We start from the raw sequence: 14,419 nt of genomic DNA, 5'->3' as shown, positions 1-14,419 counted from the left end.
GTGGCTCAGCCCAGGGGAAGAGGAGCCCCCGTGCCCCTGGGGGCAGATTAGGAGGGAGGCAGGGATCAAGCCTTAAACACCACTGTGCCTTGGTGAGCAAGTTCTCTTCAGAAGTTTTCCTTCTGAGAGTGTCCAGGGGCAAGACTGATAGATCCAGTTTGTTGGTAATCTCTGCCTTTCATCTGAGATTTCCATTTCTAACAGCAAGGCATCAAGCCTCAGGTAGTTTCTGAACCTTTGAAAGACAACAGAACCTAGTTAGAATTAACTTCTTTTTTTCCATTTTCTCTATTGTTATGGGACTCTCTCTTAAAGGCAAGGTATACTAGCTTTCTACTTCCATGTAAACATTCCATCTCAAATACATTTGTCAAAGGCCAAAAAGGAGTTGGTTTCAAGAAAAATATTAAATAAGTGTATAGGTGCTATGTAGTAGACTTGGCACCTTTATTCTCAGGAAAAGCCACAGGGCCACATATGGTAAGTCTCTTAGCCTGATGCTCACCTGAGTGCCAAGAGGAATCAAAGGCTCTCCAGTGATGACACATGGGCTCAGGTGTCATCACTGTACCCAGGACGTGTGTGCCTGAGACACTGTGCATGAGGGGGTCCATGAGAGCCCAGAGGGGGTGCATCACCAGTATCTGTCCACAGTGACACTGTGCCAAATGGGAGAGGAGCTGCTGGAATCAGAGAAATAGAGCCAAAGTCCAGAGCTGGGAAGGTAGCCAAAAAATGCAGTAGGTTGGATGGACCAAACAGGAGCAGTGGGGAGAATGAGCAATGGCTAGCATGGCATAAGTGTGTGTGTGGGGGGGGTAGGCAGTACAAATGAGGCTGTTTGAGCTCATTTTGTGAATGCCACTGATACGCAAGGAAGCTATTTTCCTCTTCCCACTGCACTCTACAGTTGGTATTAGCCAATCATATGCTTTGACTGGACTCCCTGGGTGGGGCAATCATTGGTATTAGTTACTGCGGAGACAAGAAGAATGTGAGATTCAGCCTGGATGAGGCAGAGGGTTGCCTGGGCATCTCCTGGGTATAGGTATGTCCCAGCAGTCTCTTGACTTCTTCTAAGTGATGACTTGTCCACTTTTGGATCCTTGGCTGCTTGTCTGCTTGAGACCTGCTGCCCACCCAGCCTTGCCTATACTCCCGACTTCCACATGTGCTTGCAGAATCCTGGTCCAGATTCCCCTTCCATCTCAACATTCTCCATCCCCCATACATGAGCCCCACAGTGCAGTGCAGGTGGCTGGGTTCAATTCCAGCTTTAGCACTTCCTGGCTACCTGGTCACCTGGCCAAGGTCAGTTTGCCCCATCTCTGTGCCTCAGTTCCTCCCTCCTTCAAATTGGAGTAATACTGATAGGCAAATATTTGTTGTCAGAATAAGGGCAGCAACCACAGTCACCTTGTAAGTGCTCAATGAATACTAGCTCTAAAGATGGTAAAAAGCCATGGTCTGATTTATGACCTGCTGAAGGGCAGGGACAAGCAAAGTGACTGAAAAAACATTGTGTCTGGAATCAAAGGGCCATGGTTGAATTCTGGCACAGCTAAGGGGTTTTGGGAGTGATATGAATCTCAGTTTCTTAAACTATAAGAAAGGACTACTCCTACCAGCTGTGAGGATTGCATGAGACAGTAAAGCTGAGCAGGTCTGAAGCTTGCTGCACACTGGAATCACCCAGATGCCTGGGTCCTATCTCTAGGGATTCTGATTTCATTGGCCAGGGTGTGGCCCGGGTATCCAACCTGCAAACTCCCCAGCCAGGAGTGAGAGCCAGAGATTCAGAGTTCAGACCAGTGGTTCTCAAGCTGTGTGGTCCTTGGACCAGCAGCAGCATCACCCGGGAACTTGGTAGAAATGCAAATTCTCGGGCCCCATCACAGACCTTCTGAATCAGAAACTCTGGGGCCCAGCTATCTGACCTTTAACCAGTCCTCCAGGTGTGCCTCCCAGGTGTAGGCATGCAACAGATGCTTGTTAATGTTCTCCCTCCCTCCCTGAAGCAGACATTTACTTAGTACATCCTGTGTACTAGACTCTGAGTTAGGTGCTGGGGATGCAATGTGAATGGGACAAGAGTTTCTGCCCTCAGGAGGCTTATGTTCTAGCGATGGAGACTGGTTTTAAAAAAATAAGTAGATGCATAATTAAAAATTGTGATATGTTAAAGAGGAGATCCTCCAAAGGCCTGAGAATGGATTATCATGAATTTTCACAGACTCGAACTAAGAGATAAGTCATCTCTTATCTAGTACAGAGAACCCACCTGTTTCCAACCCCATCCAGGACTTTCAGGACCCCTGACCCCAGATGGCCTCTCAGCAGCTGAGATTAGTATTGGCCTGGCATTGTCTAGAGGCAGCTCTGGACAGAATCAGCTGTGAGCAGGGCTTGTGCAACACCTGACCTCCAGAGGACTAGTTCTCGCCCAGGGTGAATTTACTCCTCGGTGGCATTTGCCAATGTCTGAGACATTTTGGTTGTCACAACTCAGGGATGGTAGTGAGGAGAGGGGCAATGTGCTACTAACAGATAGTGGGTAGAGGCCAGGGAAGCTGCTAAACAGAAGGTACAAGACAGCCCCCCCAAAAAGTGTGGCTCAAAAAGTTAAGAGTGCCGAGTTTGGGACAGCCTGCTCCAGAGCCTTCCCATCCCGAATTTCAGGTGAGGTCCCTCCAGAGCAATCCTCTCCTCCCCAGTTTTCTTGCTCCTGGGCTTGGTTGCACTTGAAAACCTTCCGCCATTTGACCAGAAAAAGGATCCCAAGCTGCCTTCTTTTTTCCTGGGCTGGGGAAGCTGCGCTGAGCCAGGCATCTCCTTGGAAACTCCTTGGCTTCGTGCAATTTGGAAAACAATAAATTTGCAAGGTTGCACAAGGCATCCAGAAACCAAAAGTCGGCTGGAACTGCTAAATCCATTTTTCCCCTCCACATCAAAAGTAATTTCCTGGCCGTACAGACTTTCTCTGCTGTCACAAGACAAGACGTAGGCAGATTACTTTACATGGCAAACAACCCAGCCAAACACATCCCCCCTTTCAAAGGTTTTTTTGGGTGGATTTCTATTCCAGCCAGGAATATTGGGGCACTTTTCTGCTGAGCTGAGCTTGGTTTCATCTGAGGCAGACCTGGCAATTGCCTTTCACACCCCAGACGTGGTCAGAGACCATTTCCAGTACAGACCTCATCCTTTCCCCACACTGGGGGCTGGGGTTTGCCCTCAGCTGGTTCCCAACAAGGGCTGAGGTGGATGGTCACGGTCTAGTTTGCCATCCTCTGCAAGTGGAAAGAGAAAGAAGAGATACATTCCTCATACCCACAAAAGACATATTAACTTACCAAATGCAGCCAGAGTTCGAAGTGCTTTTCTTTTGTTAACTCATCTTTCCCTGCTACAACCCTATTAAAGGGTCATGATTAGCCCCATTGTATAGACGAGGAAACCAAGGACAAATGATTTGCCTCAAGCATAACCTCCCCATGTCCCTGCTAGTAAATGGCAAAGCCAGGATTTGAATCTAGGTGTCTTGCTTCAGAGTTCATGCTGTCAGTTAATATGAACACCTCCCAAACTCTCACCAGCACAGCCTCATAATGACAATATATAGGTAACATCCAGATCCGTGGTTCTCAAACAGGACAATTTTTCACCCCAGGGGACATTTGGCAATGTCTAGAGACATTACTGCTGGGGTATTACTAGCACCTATTGTGTAGAGTCTAGGGATGCGACTAAAACATCGTACAATACACAGGACAGCACCCACCACAGAGAATTATCTGGCCCAAATGTCAATAGTGCCAAGGGTGAGAAGACCTGGTGTCCTGGCATTAAGGTTTGATCAGAAAGAGGGAGAGAGAGATCAGAGAGGGAGAAAGAGAGAGGAAGGAAGAAAGAAAAGGAAAAAAGGTAGTAAACAGAAAGATGGATATGTGGATGGATGGATGGATGGATGGACGGATGGATGGATAGATAGAAAGTACTGAGGCTGACAAACCCAGATCTATGTGTAGTGGCCACAGTACTAAAAACATGGGTACCTAAATCAATTCTCATAGTCACCCTCTGAGGTAGAGACTGTTATTATCTCCATTACACAGTCGGGGAAACTGAGGCTTGAAGAGGTCTGTTGATTTGCCGAGGCCACATGCTCTGTAGTGTGGTGCTGGCTGGAGGCTCCCAAGCCTTTCCTCTAGGAGGCTCCTCCTGATTCAGGGGCTGGGCTAGCTGAAATCTGACCTTTCCTGACTTGCCACACTCCAGCGACTATGGTGCGCCTCATTTTGCCTGTTGTATATTCTGTGACCTTGTTCCTGTGTCTGTCTACCATGCTTTGGTGTGGGCCCTTCTGCCTCTCAGTTCTCACTGGCCTCCTGCTCTCTGCCTCTCTCCCCTCTGTCCATTCTCCAAATGACAGCCAGAGAGAGAGATCTGCCTCAAAATACAAACCCAAGTATTCCCTCTCTACCTTAAAACTTTAATGTGCCTATGATTACCATTTTCAATCTGTTAAAATGCAGATTTTGTCGATAGGTACAGCTGGAGTGGGGCCTGAGATTCTGTATTTCTAACAAGAGCTCAGAGTCCTGCAATATTGGTCCATGGCCACACTTTGAGTACCAAGGTGCAGCCTTGTATGAAATGGGATGCTTAAAGAGAATAGGACTTCCTCTGTGATGGGCTACAGTAGGGCTCTCAAGCTACTGGCCCCAGGGCCAAATGGCACACACCACCTGTTTTGGTAAATAAGTTATATTGGAACACAGATTGCCACCCCCCAATACATTTATGTATTATGTATTATGTATACATTACATTGGTCAAGTTGAGTAACTGTGAGACCACATGGCTCATAAAGCCTAAAATATCTACCACCCAGACCTCTATAGAAAATTTTGTCCACTGTGTAGCACATCTTCATGATTCCCTGGAAAGCTGTGTATTTGGACTCTAGCCATCTGCAGAGGGTTGACTTGAAGACACACACACACACACACACACACTCACACCCGGCCATACCTGCAGCTGACGAGTCTCAGACTGATCTCCAAGGATGTGGCTCTGGGCGTGCATGGGAGATAGATGGTGGACTGGAGCAGGTATAGAGCACTTAACCCCATCCAGCACTTACGGCCCCCCAGCCAGAGAGGAAGCACAGGCCTTGAGTCCCCATTTTCTGGATACGGAAATTGGGATGCTGCGCAGCCTAGGACTCCAAGTGGGGCTGTAAGCTCCACAGCTGGTTTGTGTTAGGGCTTGGATGGGAACCCTGGTCTCCTGACTTCCTTTCCTTCCCAGGGCTTCTACCCCCAAGGCACCCTGTGTGGAGGGAGGCCCCTGGGGCTGGGAATCCGCCTGGAGGGGGATCTTTTTGGTTAGCAAAAAAAACTTTGGTTGGGGGGAAGAGGTGGCTGTCATACAGAGGATGTTCCTCCTCCATTGCACAAGTGACCCCTGCCTTGACCCCTTCCACCCAAATACGTGGGTTTTTGGAGGTTAAGCCCAAGTCTTGGACTGGAGGGCTGAAGGAGTTTAAGTTGCCTGCAAAGACAAATTCTGTCAAATGAATCTGAGTTTCCTATTGTCTTGTTTTAAAAAAAAAAAAGAAAACCAATGATTCCAAAGGAAAAATCTCCTAACAGACAAAACATTACAGGATGGGGGTTGGCGTAGGATGCAGGACTGTCCCATGGCATATGTCAGACACTAGATTAAGCACTTTACACACATTATCTCATTTTAACCCTCAGAGCAACCCTGTGGGTGACTTATTATGATTATGCCAGTTTTACAGATGAGAGAACAAGTGCCCCATGCAATGCTGAGCTCAGTAGAAGGGGCCACTGAGTGAAGAAGCTCAGTAGATGAGTTCACGATTGCATGGGGCACAGAGAAGTTAAAGTCCTGTTCAAGATCACTCAGCAGAGAAGAGCAGGAGCTGGAATTTGAACCTAGAGCTCTGTGACCATAGAGGGGCTCAGTCAGCTGAAATGAACTGCTCCCTTCCCCCATCCACCCATGCACAGCAAGTGGGAGGCTAAGGGACTCTCCTGCCCCAGTCTTGCAGCCTGGACTGACAGGCAGACTGCAGCAGGCAGAGCACAGAGATTAAAAAGCCTGGGAAGCGAAACGAGGTGGGAACTCCACTCCCACCACCTCCTCCCCAACCAAGTTCCTGCTAGCGGAGGCTGCAGAGACTCCTCCCATGGGGTGACCCCCTGGGCCAATCCCCCAGTGGCCCCGCCCAGCCGCTCCGGTGAGCCAGGCTGAGCCCTGCGCCAAGGAGCCTCTTTCCCCTTAGTTCTTTGGTTTTGTGGGAACAGAAAGGTTAACCTCTTGGGGAAGTAGGGAGAGGGGGTGCTTTGGGGGCTCAGGGCAGCCATTTAGAACTCGGGGAGAGAGGGAGGAAGGATAGAAGGAGAACTCTAACTGGTCAAAGGAAGGTAGGAAAGGAGCTTATGACTTTCTTGTGGCACTTTCCAGGGTGTGTTTGTGGGAGAAACATGCGCCGCACCATCACTCTGTGTGTGCCTGCAAAGGTGTGCCTGCAAAGGAGTGTCTGCGTCTCTCCAGCTGTGTCCCAGCAGCGAAGGGCTTTGTACACTCACTAAGGTTTCCAAGAGCTCTTTCTCAAGCCTGGGGCTAATCACCTGATCTCCACTCTGTGGGGTGGGAATAATGATTATGATCCCCATTTTACTGTTTTGCTGAAAATGCCCAGGCAGCTTCAGACACTTGCCTAAGGTCGCCCGGCTTAGATGTGCTGGATCTAGCATCTGGATAGATCCAGGCACTCTGACCGTCAACAACCACACTTTTGTTTTAACCAAACACCTGGGAAACAATTGTTCACTGAACACTTAGTGTTTGGTCAATCAAAAATTACAGTCCCCAGTGGCCCTGGGTGAAGACACCCTCCAGTATGTACCCAGGAGTAAATGTGCTATGCTATGTGGGTCACCCTTTTAGACTTGGGGCTGTTCTCCCAGGGAACGAACATCAGGGAATGTGAGGTCCAGGAACCAGGCTGACCTGGAGCTCAGAACCTGGCAGGCCAGGTTGGCACTTGGAGCCTGTGTTTGCACCAAGCAAATCCTTAGCTTCCTCCTGAGCATGAAAGTCAAGGCTGCTCTGTCTTCAGCCCCTGCCCACGGTCAGCCCACTCTCCCTGCCTCCTGGCCCTTGAGGATTGCATTCCTCAAATTCTGGAGCCTGAGTCACCACACCTGGGGCTTCTGGAGATAACCGGCTGGCAGGATGGGTAGGGTGGCAGGGGCTGCCCCAGGACAGTGCGTATATGGCTCTTTTCTTCCTTCTAATGAAGAGGACCCTGGCTGTGAGTGACAGAGGCTGGACAAGAGATTAAGCAGGGGTGTCCAACCTGCAGCCCATGGGCTGCATGTGGCCCAGGATGGATATGAATGTGGCCCAACACAAAACTATAAATTTACTTAAAACATGAGATTTTGGGGGGATTATGTGACACAATGTATTTAATGTGTGACCCCAAACGACTACTCTTCTTCCAGTGTGGCCCTGAGACGCCAAAAGGCTGGACACCCCTGGATTACAGGGGAACATTTTTGGCAGAGTACACACCCACCTGTGCAGATCTGCCTTGGATGTGAGTCATTGATTGGTTCTAAAGCAGCCAATTCCAGAAAACCCCTACTGTTCTGGAAAATCCATAGGCAGGCCTGCTCAAGAAATGCCACGGGGGCCAGGGGGTGGTGGCACGGAGAACAAAGCAATAGTTGGTTCCAGCCCTGCACACATACATACCACCTGATGCCGCCCTAAGGAGCAGATGGGAAGCCAGGGACTTCACAGTGATCTTCTCACTTGCTGCCTCTAAGTCCCTGAAGTCCCTGGGAGACACAATGTTTTATGGGGTTTCCCAAATTCAGTCATTCCTGGGTCACTCCTAGTCCCGACCCCATTCAGAAGCATATTTCCAATTTTGCTATATCCATGTGCCACCTGGGCTGTTATTTACTCCATATTTATGCTTAAATTGAATCACTTAAAAATACATTTATTCACAATGTATTTATGTCTCTTCTGTAAAATGGAAAACCAACAGCACTTGCCCTAAACAGAACGATACATAGAATGAAAGCAAACTTGTTAGAAAGCAGTTGGGTCCTGTTGTCTGCAGAAACCTCTTGATTCCATAGTTTTTCTTTATGGACCAAGGGAGAGGAGCAGGTGTTGGGGAGGCAGTGCCCCAGGCTGGCGCCATGCTGGAGTTCCTTCTGGAAGTGTTCAGCAGGTTTGAAAATACTCGACAAACTCAGCTCTCCAGGAGCCCCCATGCATGGTGTTGCTGTGTCCCTGCACCTTCTCTGTGCTCACGTGGGAGTTCCTGGAGAACTGAAGCAAATGTATTGGATACCTCGTTTGTGGCCACGTCCCCCAACAATGTCCTGCACACTGAAGCTGTCCAACACATGCTTTTAACAGGAGATGAAAGGACTTGAACTTCTGTGAGGCTAAAGAAAGCACTGTCCAAACTGTGGGAAGCGCTTGTCGGTGGAGAATAAATGTTTGTTGCATAAAGGTGCAAATGAATGCACTTACACTAGAATGTAGGCTCCACGGGACAGAAGTCTGTCCCATTCCCTTCTGTGTCCACTGCCTAGAGTAGTGCTGGGCACTTAACAGGTGCTCAGTGAGTCCATGAGAGAATCAGTGAATCCATAAATTAATGAATGCGTGGATGAAGGAATGACTGAGCACAGGATGACTGTCACTTTCTTCCCTAGACCCAAGAGACAGGCCTTTTCTAAAGTTAGTTGCAGACCCTGGCAAGGCTGGCCAAGACTTGAGCTGGGAACCAGGGTGTGGAGAGAGCAAACAAAAGAAACCAAGATAAGAGCAGCCTCAGGGCACTGGCTGCTACATCTGAAGGTTCCCCCAGCAGCAGCCCTTACTGGCAGCCACCTTCAATGGGCTTGGGCTGGGGCAGGGCTGACGGCAGCTATACCAGCTAACCAGTAATGTCCCCCTCCCACCACCTCAGCAATAGCCCCCCACCCCGCCCCGCCCCAACTGGGGGCATCTGGATGGTAGAGCGAGGGCCTGGCTGTTTTTCATATTGGGCAGTCGGGTCCCAAGATGCATTTTTCATTTATAGAAGGCTCAATTTTCTTCTGTACTAGGCTGGGTGGTGCTTTCTGAGCTTTGCCTGTCTTTGACATGCTCTCCTTCCAAAGGGCAGATTTCTGGGGAAATTCTCCAGGGCTTCTAGGAGAGGCGTTCCCTGCCGGAGTGTTTACACGCCAGCTCCTGTGCTCGACCAGAATGTTCTTGTAGAACAGTGTTTAACCTGCGGGTGGTCAGCATCACTCTGGTTCTTTGTGGCTCACTGAGGACCTGGTGACAGGCCTGCCTTCTTCCTCGGAGGCCTTTGAAGGAGGCGGAGCGGGCGTCCTGCCCTCCCATAAATCCACCACCCCTGTCTCAGCACGGCAGGAAATGGGCATCCTCTTGTCCTTTTGAAGTAGCAAAATGCTCTCTTTCTAGGCTTTTGGCGTAAGCTAATAGGAAAGCCAGGACTTAATTTCTTTGGAAAAAAAGCCTTTTAAGCAATTTCTTGGTGCCCACAGAATATGAGTGCAACCCAGCTAAAATAGTCATCCTATTACCTGTTATGATTTGTGAATATTTCATAGCTCATGAGCAAGGGAAATACAACATGATTAGAAAGTCCTTGAAGGCAGGGACTGGGTCTTATACTTGAGTCCCCACCCCATTCAGGAGCGCTGGCATATTCATGTGTAAGCAGTTTTCCGATATCAAAATCTGAGAGACAGGACCATATCAATTTTAGACCACATAGTTTCCAAGCCTTAGCATGCACAGAGATCATTGGGGAGCTAGCTAAAAATCTAGACTTGCAGATCCAACTGTGATTCATTCATTCATTCATTCAATGTTTACTGAGCTCCTACTATGAGTAGAGTTGCCAGATTTAGCAAATAAAAATGCAGAGTATTCAGTTAAACTTGAATTTCGGATCACACAGTAGTTGGGACAGTTACAAAAAAATGCTTTGTTGTCGATCTGAAACTCACATTTAACGAGGCATCTTGTATTTTACCTGGCAGCCCTCAGTCTGCACCAAACACTCCCTGGAGCTCAGAATACAGCATGGGTGAAACAAAGCAAAGCCCCTGACTTCTTGGAGCTTAATGCCAGGGAGGGCAATGGGCAAACAGCTGAGAGAAGGATGTTGGCGGCCGTGGCAGGAGCCACTTCTAAGCTTTTGGGAACAGAGCACATGTAACCTCACCATTGGGCCCTGCCAAGTCTGGGAGGGGTGTTGGCACAGCCCCCCCACAAAGGGTCTTCTCCTAGCAGCGGAGCATGGACATTAGAACTGCTCACAGATCCAGGGATGCTGGTGATGGTGGGAGGAGAAGGGGTGTTTCAGTCACAGCAAGGTGGCATCCAGTGAGCACCCGCAGTTCTGGGTGCGCTTAAGGCCGGGCAAGTGTAAGGTCAGGTTCCTTCTGGTAATGACTGTGCTGCATTCTCTATTCATCCTCTCATTCTTTTACTTTGGAAAAATTTAAAACAGAGAAGTATAGAGACTCTCATAAAAATCCACGTGTACCCAACATGAATATCAACACTTTGCCAATCTTTTCTTGTGATTAACCTTTTTCTGATTTTAGTTTTATTTTATATTAAGGTATAACAATCTTAAAATAAAGTGTAAGAAAATCTTGATGAATTTTGATGCTGTTTTTTTTTTTAATTTGTTTTTTGCCTACGTATACACCAGTGAAACCTCCACCTAGATCAAGATATAGAACATTTCCAGGCCCCAGCTGGCTCCCTCTTCTTCCTTCCTGGGAGCTGTACTTGTAGGGCACAGTGGGTATTATGTTGAGGAAAATATTTCGATAGTTAAATAGAAAACTTTGACTCTTACTCCGACCCCGATCCCTTTCATTTCTTCTTTTATTTATTTTTCTTTCTAGTTTATTTACTGACCTAGTTATTAGGAAGGTAAACTCTGGATTATAAAATGATATAGAACAACCTAGACTAATTCAGATTAAAGTGGATTTAGAAATTAGCTATTATTTTTGGGTTATCCATGCTAATCTTAAAAGCCCCCTCCCAGTGAACATTAATAGGCTAACTCCAGTGGATATCGGAGATGGACAACAAAGCCAACCTTAGTAGCTGCGCCTCCGCAGCATTCACAGTGGCCTGGGTAATGAGAGGCGCTGAAGCTACTTTCCCAAGATTGTTTTAGGAGGAGCGAGGTCCCTGCCCCTCAGGTTGGGGAAGGAGTCATTTAAGCACCTGAGTGGATGCTGAACGAGTTGATCCCATGCTCCCTCCCTGACACCCGACATACTCCCTGCAGACGCTGCAGGAGATCTTTCAGGTGGAGAACACCATCCTGCTGCTGGAAAGGTCCATCATGGCCAAGGAGTGCCCGCTGAAGGTGGCGCAGACGCGGCTGGAGTGCAGGACCCGGCGCCCCAATGTGGAGCTGTGCAGGGACATCCCACAGTTCAAGTGAGTGATGGAGGCTCCCCTAGAAGGGGAGCTCCCAGAAAACCTAGGTCTGGAAAATCGACTCTCCACCAATCAGGACATCTAGTCTCACAACTCAATAGGGCACTGGGTGGGGATCTGGAGTTGTGAAGGGCCCCTAGATAACCTCCTATCATGGGGAAGGCCCGACCCTCTGCACTGAAGCCTGTCTCACCTGCCTAGACCAGGGATGGTTTTATAGCCCCACTGTGTTCTGGGAACCCCCCAGCATCCCCCTGAAAGCTAAAGAGAGGTACCCTCCCAGCCAGAGATGTGGCCATTGGCCCATGGTTGTTTTACCCTTCTTCTGTCCAGACTCCCATGAAAGAGGAGCCCAGCACACACCTCACTCATTCTCCATGGCTCTTTGTAAAGTTCTCACCTGTGAACCATTGGAATAGCTTCCTGCTTAGCCAAGGAAGGGCTGCTTCTGTTGATAAAGGGCCTCCTCACAGCAGAAGGGGTGAAAAGCGCAGGCAGGCCCAGAAACAGGGTTTGTGAGCCTGGAGTACGAGCTTGAGAGTGATGATAGCCAGACAAAGCAGGGACGTCACACGTGGCGGGTATTTTCCCACGATGTGCTGTGTAACTTGGCTGCTCTGCTCCCTTCGTGTTGCAGGGGACTGCATTAGTTCTCTATTACTGTGTAACAATCCCCCAACTCAGTGGCTTGTCCTCCTCCTGAGCCGAGATGTGAAGACGAGAGCTGAAAGAAAAAGAGGGAGGAAAAATGCTCTGAGAGAAAATGCTGGTGGTTCCGTGGGATGATGTTTGTGCAGCCCATTACTGCCTGAGAGAATCACTCAGGAAACAAAAGCTGGGTGTTGTATGCTGTGGGGGTAGGCAGGGAAATCGACCCTTGGCTTTGAACGCGAAGGCCTGGCTACCTGCTCCTCAGCCTCCTGCTGGCCTAGAAGATTTTCACCCCTGGAAGTGGGTGCAGCATGGCCAGGGTCCCACCCTGCTGGGCTGGAAGGGGTCTAGATCTTGGGTGAGGGGTTGGGGGAGAATCTCCTGATCCTTCCTCCACCTGCTTCATGCTTCTTAGTCACTGAGGTTGGGCTCCAGGTTCTCCTGGAGCACAGGGTTCTGATAGCCCATTTGTCTACCCCAGGCTGCTAACACAGAACAGGGCTTCAGGGGAGTGGCCAGATGTTCTCCTGGAGGACCTACTGCTTGCTCCTGGACAAGCTCCCTGCCTCTTCATTCACCAGCTGTGTCACCAAGAGGGGTAGATAGGGAGCATGAATGGGGTACATTTGGCTCAGGAGCCCCAGACACTATGTGTGTATGTGTGTGTGTGGTGTGTTTCTGTATCTGTGTGTGTCTGTGTATCTCTGTGTTGGTATACTATGTATATGTGTGTGTGCACGCTATGTGCATTTTCCTGTGTAGGTATATGTGGTGAGTGTATGTGTATGAATGTGTGCATGCACGGTGGGCTGAGCAGATAATGGGACTCAGGCTGTCTGCCTTCTCCAGCAGCTGAATTGGCCCATCTGTGCATTACCTTTGTTGCCCCTCCATCACCACCTCTGAGCCTTCACTTTCATTGTCTTTTTATGGGTGGCCTCTCTTCTGACCCTCTCTAATGGCTCAGGTCCCATCCATGCCCCGTCCACATAATGAATACCCATTTAAATTCAAATTTAAGTTAATTAAAACAAAACAAAATTTTAAATCCAGTTCCCTACTCACACACACACATTTCAGGTGGTCAGTAGTCAGTGCTAGGGGCTCCTGCATTGGATGGCACAGAACAGAACATTTCTGTCACTGCAGAAAGTTCTGTTGGACAGTGCTGGTCTAGAGATCCCCAGGGAGAGAAGGGTGTCTCGGCTGCCTCTGTCACCTCTCCAGCTCAGGTTTGCCAGGTGCAGCTCGCTCTGACGGCAGCTCAGGTCCTTCTGGCAGCATGTCCTCCAGTCCTGAGCACAGTGCCATTGTGCAGTCCCCCCACAGGTGGGGCCCGTTAGTAGTCACTCCCTATTCTCCTCCCTCCAGCCCTTGGTAACCTCTAATTTACTTTCTGTCTCCATTGATTTGCTTATTCTGGATATTTCATGTAAATGGAGTCACAAAATATGACCTTTTAAGTCTGGTTTCTTTCACCAAACTTAATGTCTTCAAGGTCCATCCATGTTGTCACATGTATTATATGTACTTCATTTCATCCTTTTAATGGCTGAATCATATTCTATTGTATGGACAGACCACCTTTTGTTTATTCATCTGTTGATGGACATTTGGGTTTTCTCCACCTTTTGACTCTTGTGATTAGTGCTGCTATGAACATTTGTGTACAAGTAGTTGTTTGAGTATCTGTTTTCACTTCTCGTGGGGAGATACCAAGGAGTGGAATTGCTGGGCCATGGAGAGTCTACATTTAACTTAGTGAGCAGTAACCAGATTGTTTTCCTAAACATCCTGTCTGTTTTTCCCTCTGTGCTCATCACCCTTGGTGGCTCTGTCATGCATTTCTTCCCTGCCTGTCCACCTCTGATGGCTGAGCCTTGCCCGTCTGGCTTAACGCAGTCTCCCAGTGCCTGGTGCAGTTCCTGGCACATAGTAGGTGTGCCCGTGTTGAAAAACTGAGTGAACAGTGCCTTATTCTCTGCTCTCGCCCCAGGCTCGTGAATGAGGTGTGCACCATCGACGACACCCTGCAGACCCTCAAGCTGAGGCTGCGGGAGGCACAGGACACACTGCAAATGCTGGTAATGACCAAGTGCCGGCTGGAGCACGACCTGGCCATCAAGGCCAACACCCTCTGCATCGACAAGGAGAAGTGCATGAGGATGCGCAAGACCTTCCCCAGCACCCCCCGCCTGGTGGGCTACACATGAGC

At 48.9% G+C, this 14,419-nt stretch overlaps 1 protein-coding gene across 1 annotated transcript in view; it reads left to right on the top strand.

Annotated features, from left to right (window-relative positions):
• The window catches only part of TEKT5 (tektin 5), a 33,357-nt gene extending 18,938 nt beyond the window's left edge, over window positions 1-14,419 (top strand). Inside the window, exons 6-7 of the mRNA XM_024571725.2 lie at window positions 11,399-11,553; window positions 14,201-14,419. Coding sequence (XP_024427493.1) covers window positions 11,399-11,553; window positions 14,201-14,417 — 372 coding nt within the window. The 3' untranslated portion in view covers window positions 14,418-14,419. The remainder of the gene's footprint in view (window positions 1-11,398; window positions 11,554-14,200) is intronic.

Source organism: Desmodus rotundus, chromosome 1 (genome assembly GCF_022682495.2).
Source record: "Desmodus rotundus isolate HL8 chromosome 1, HLdesRot8A.1, whole genome shotgun sequence".
In the NCBI taxonomy this organism is placed as follows: Eukaryota; Metazoa; Chordata; class Mammalia; order Chiroptera; family Phyllostomidae; genus Desmodus; species Desmodus rotundus.
The sequence above is the reverse complement of the archived record's forward strand: the minus strand, read 5'-3'. Positions and strand labels throughout refer to the sequence as shown.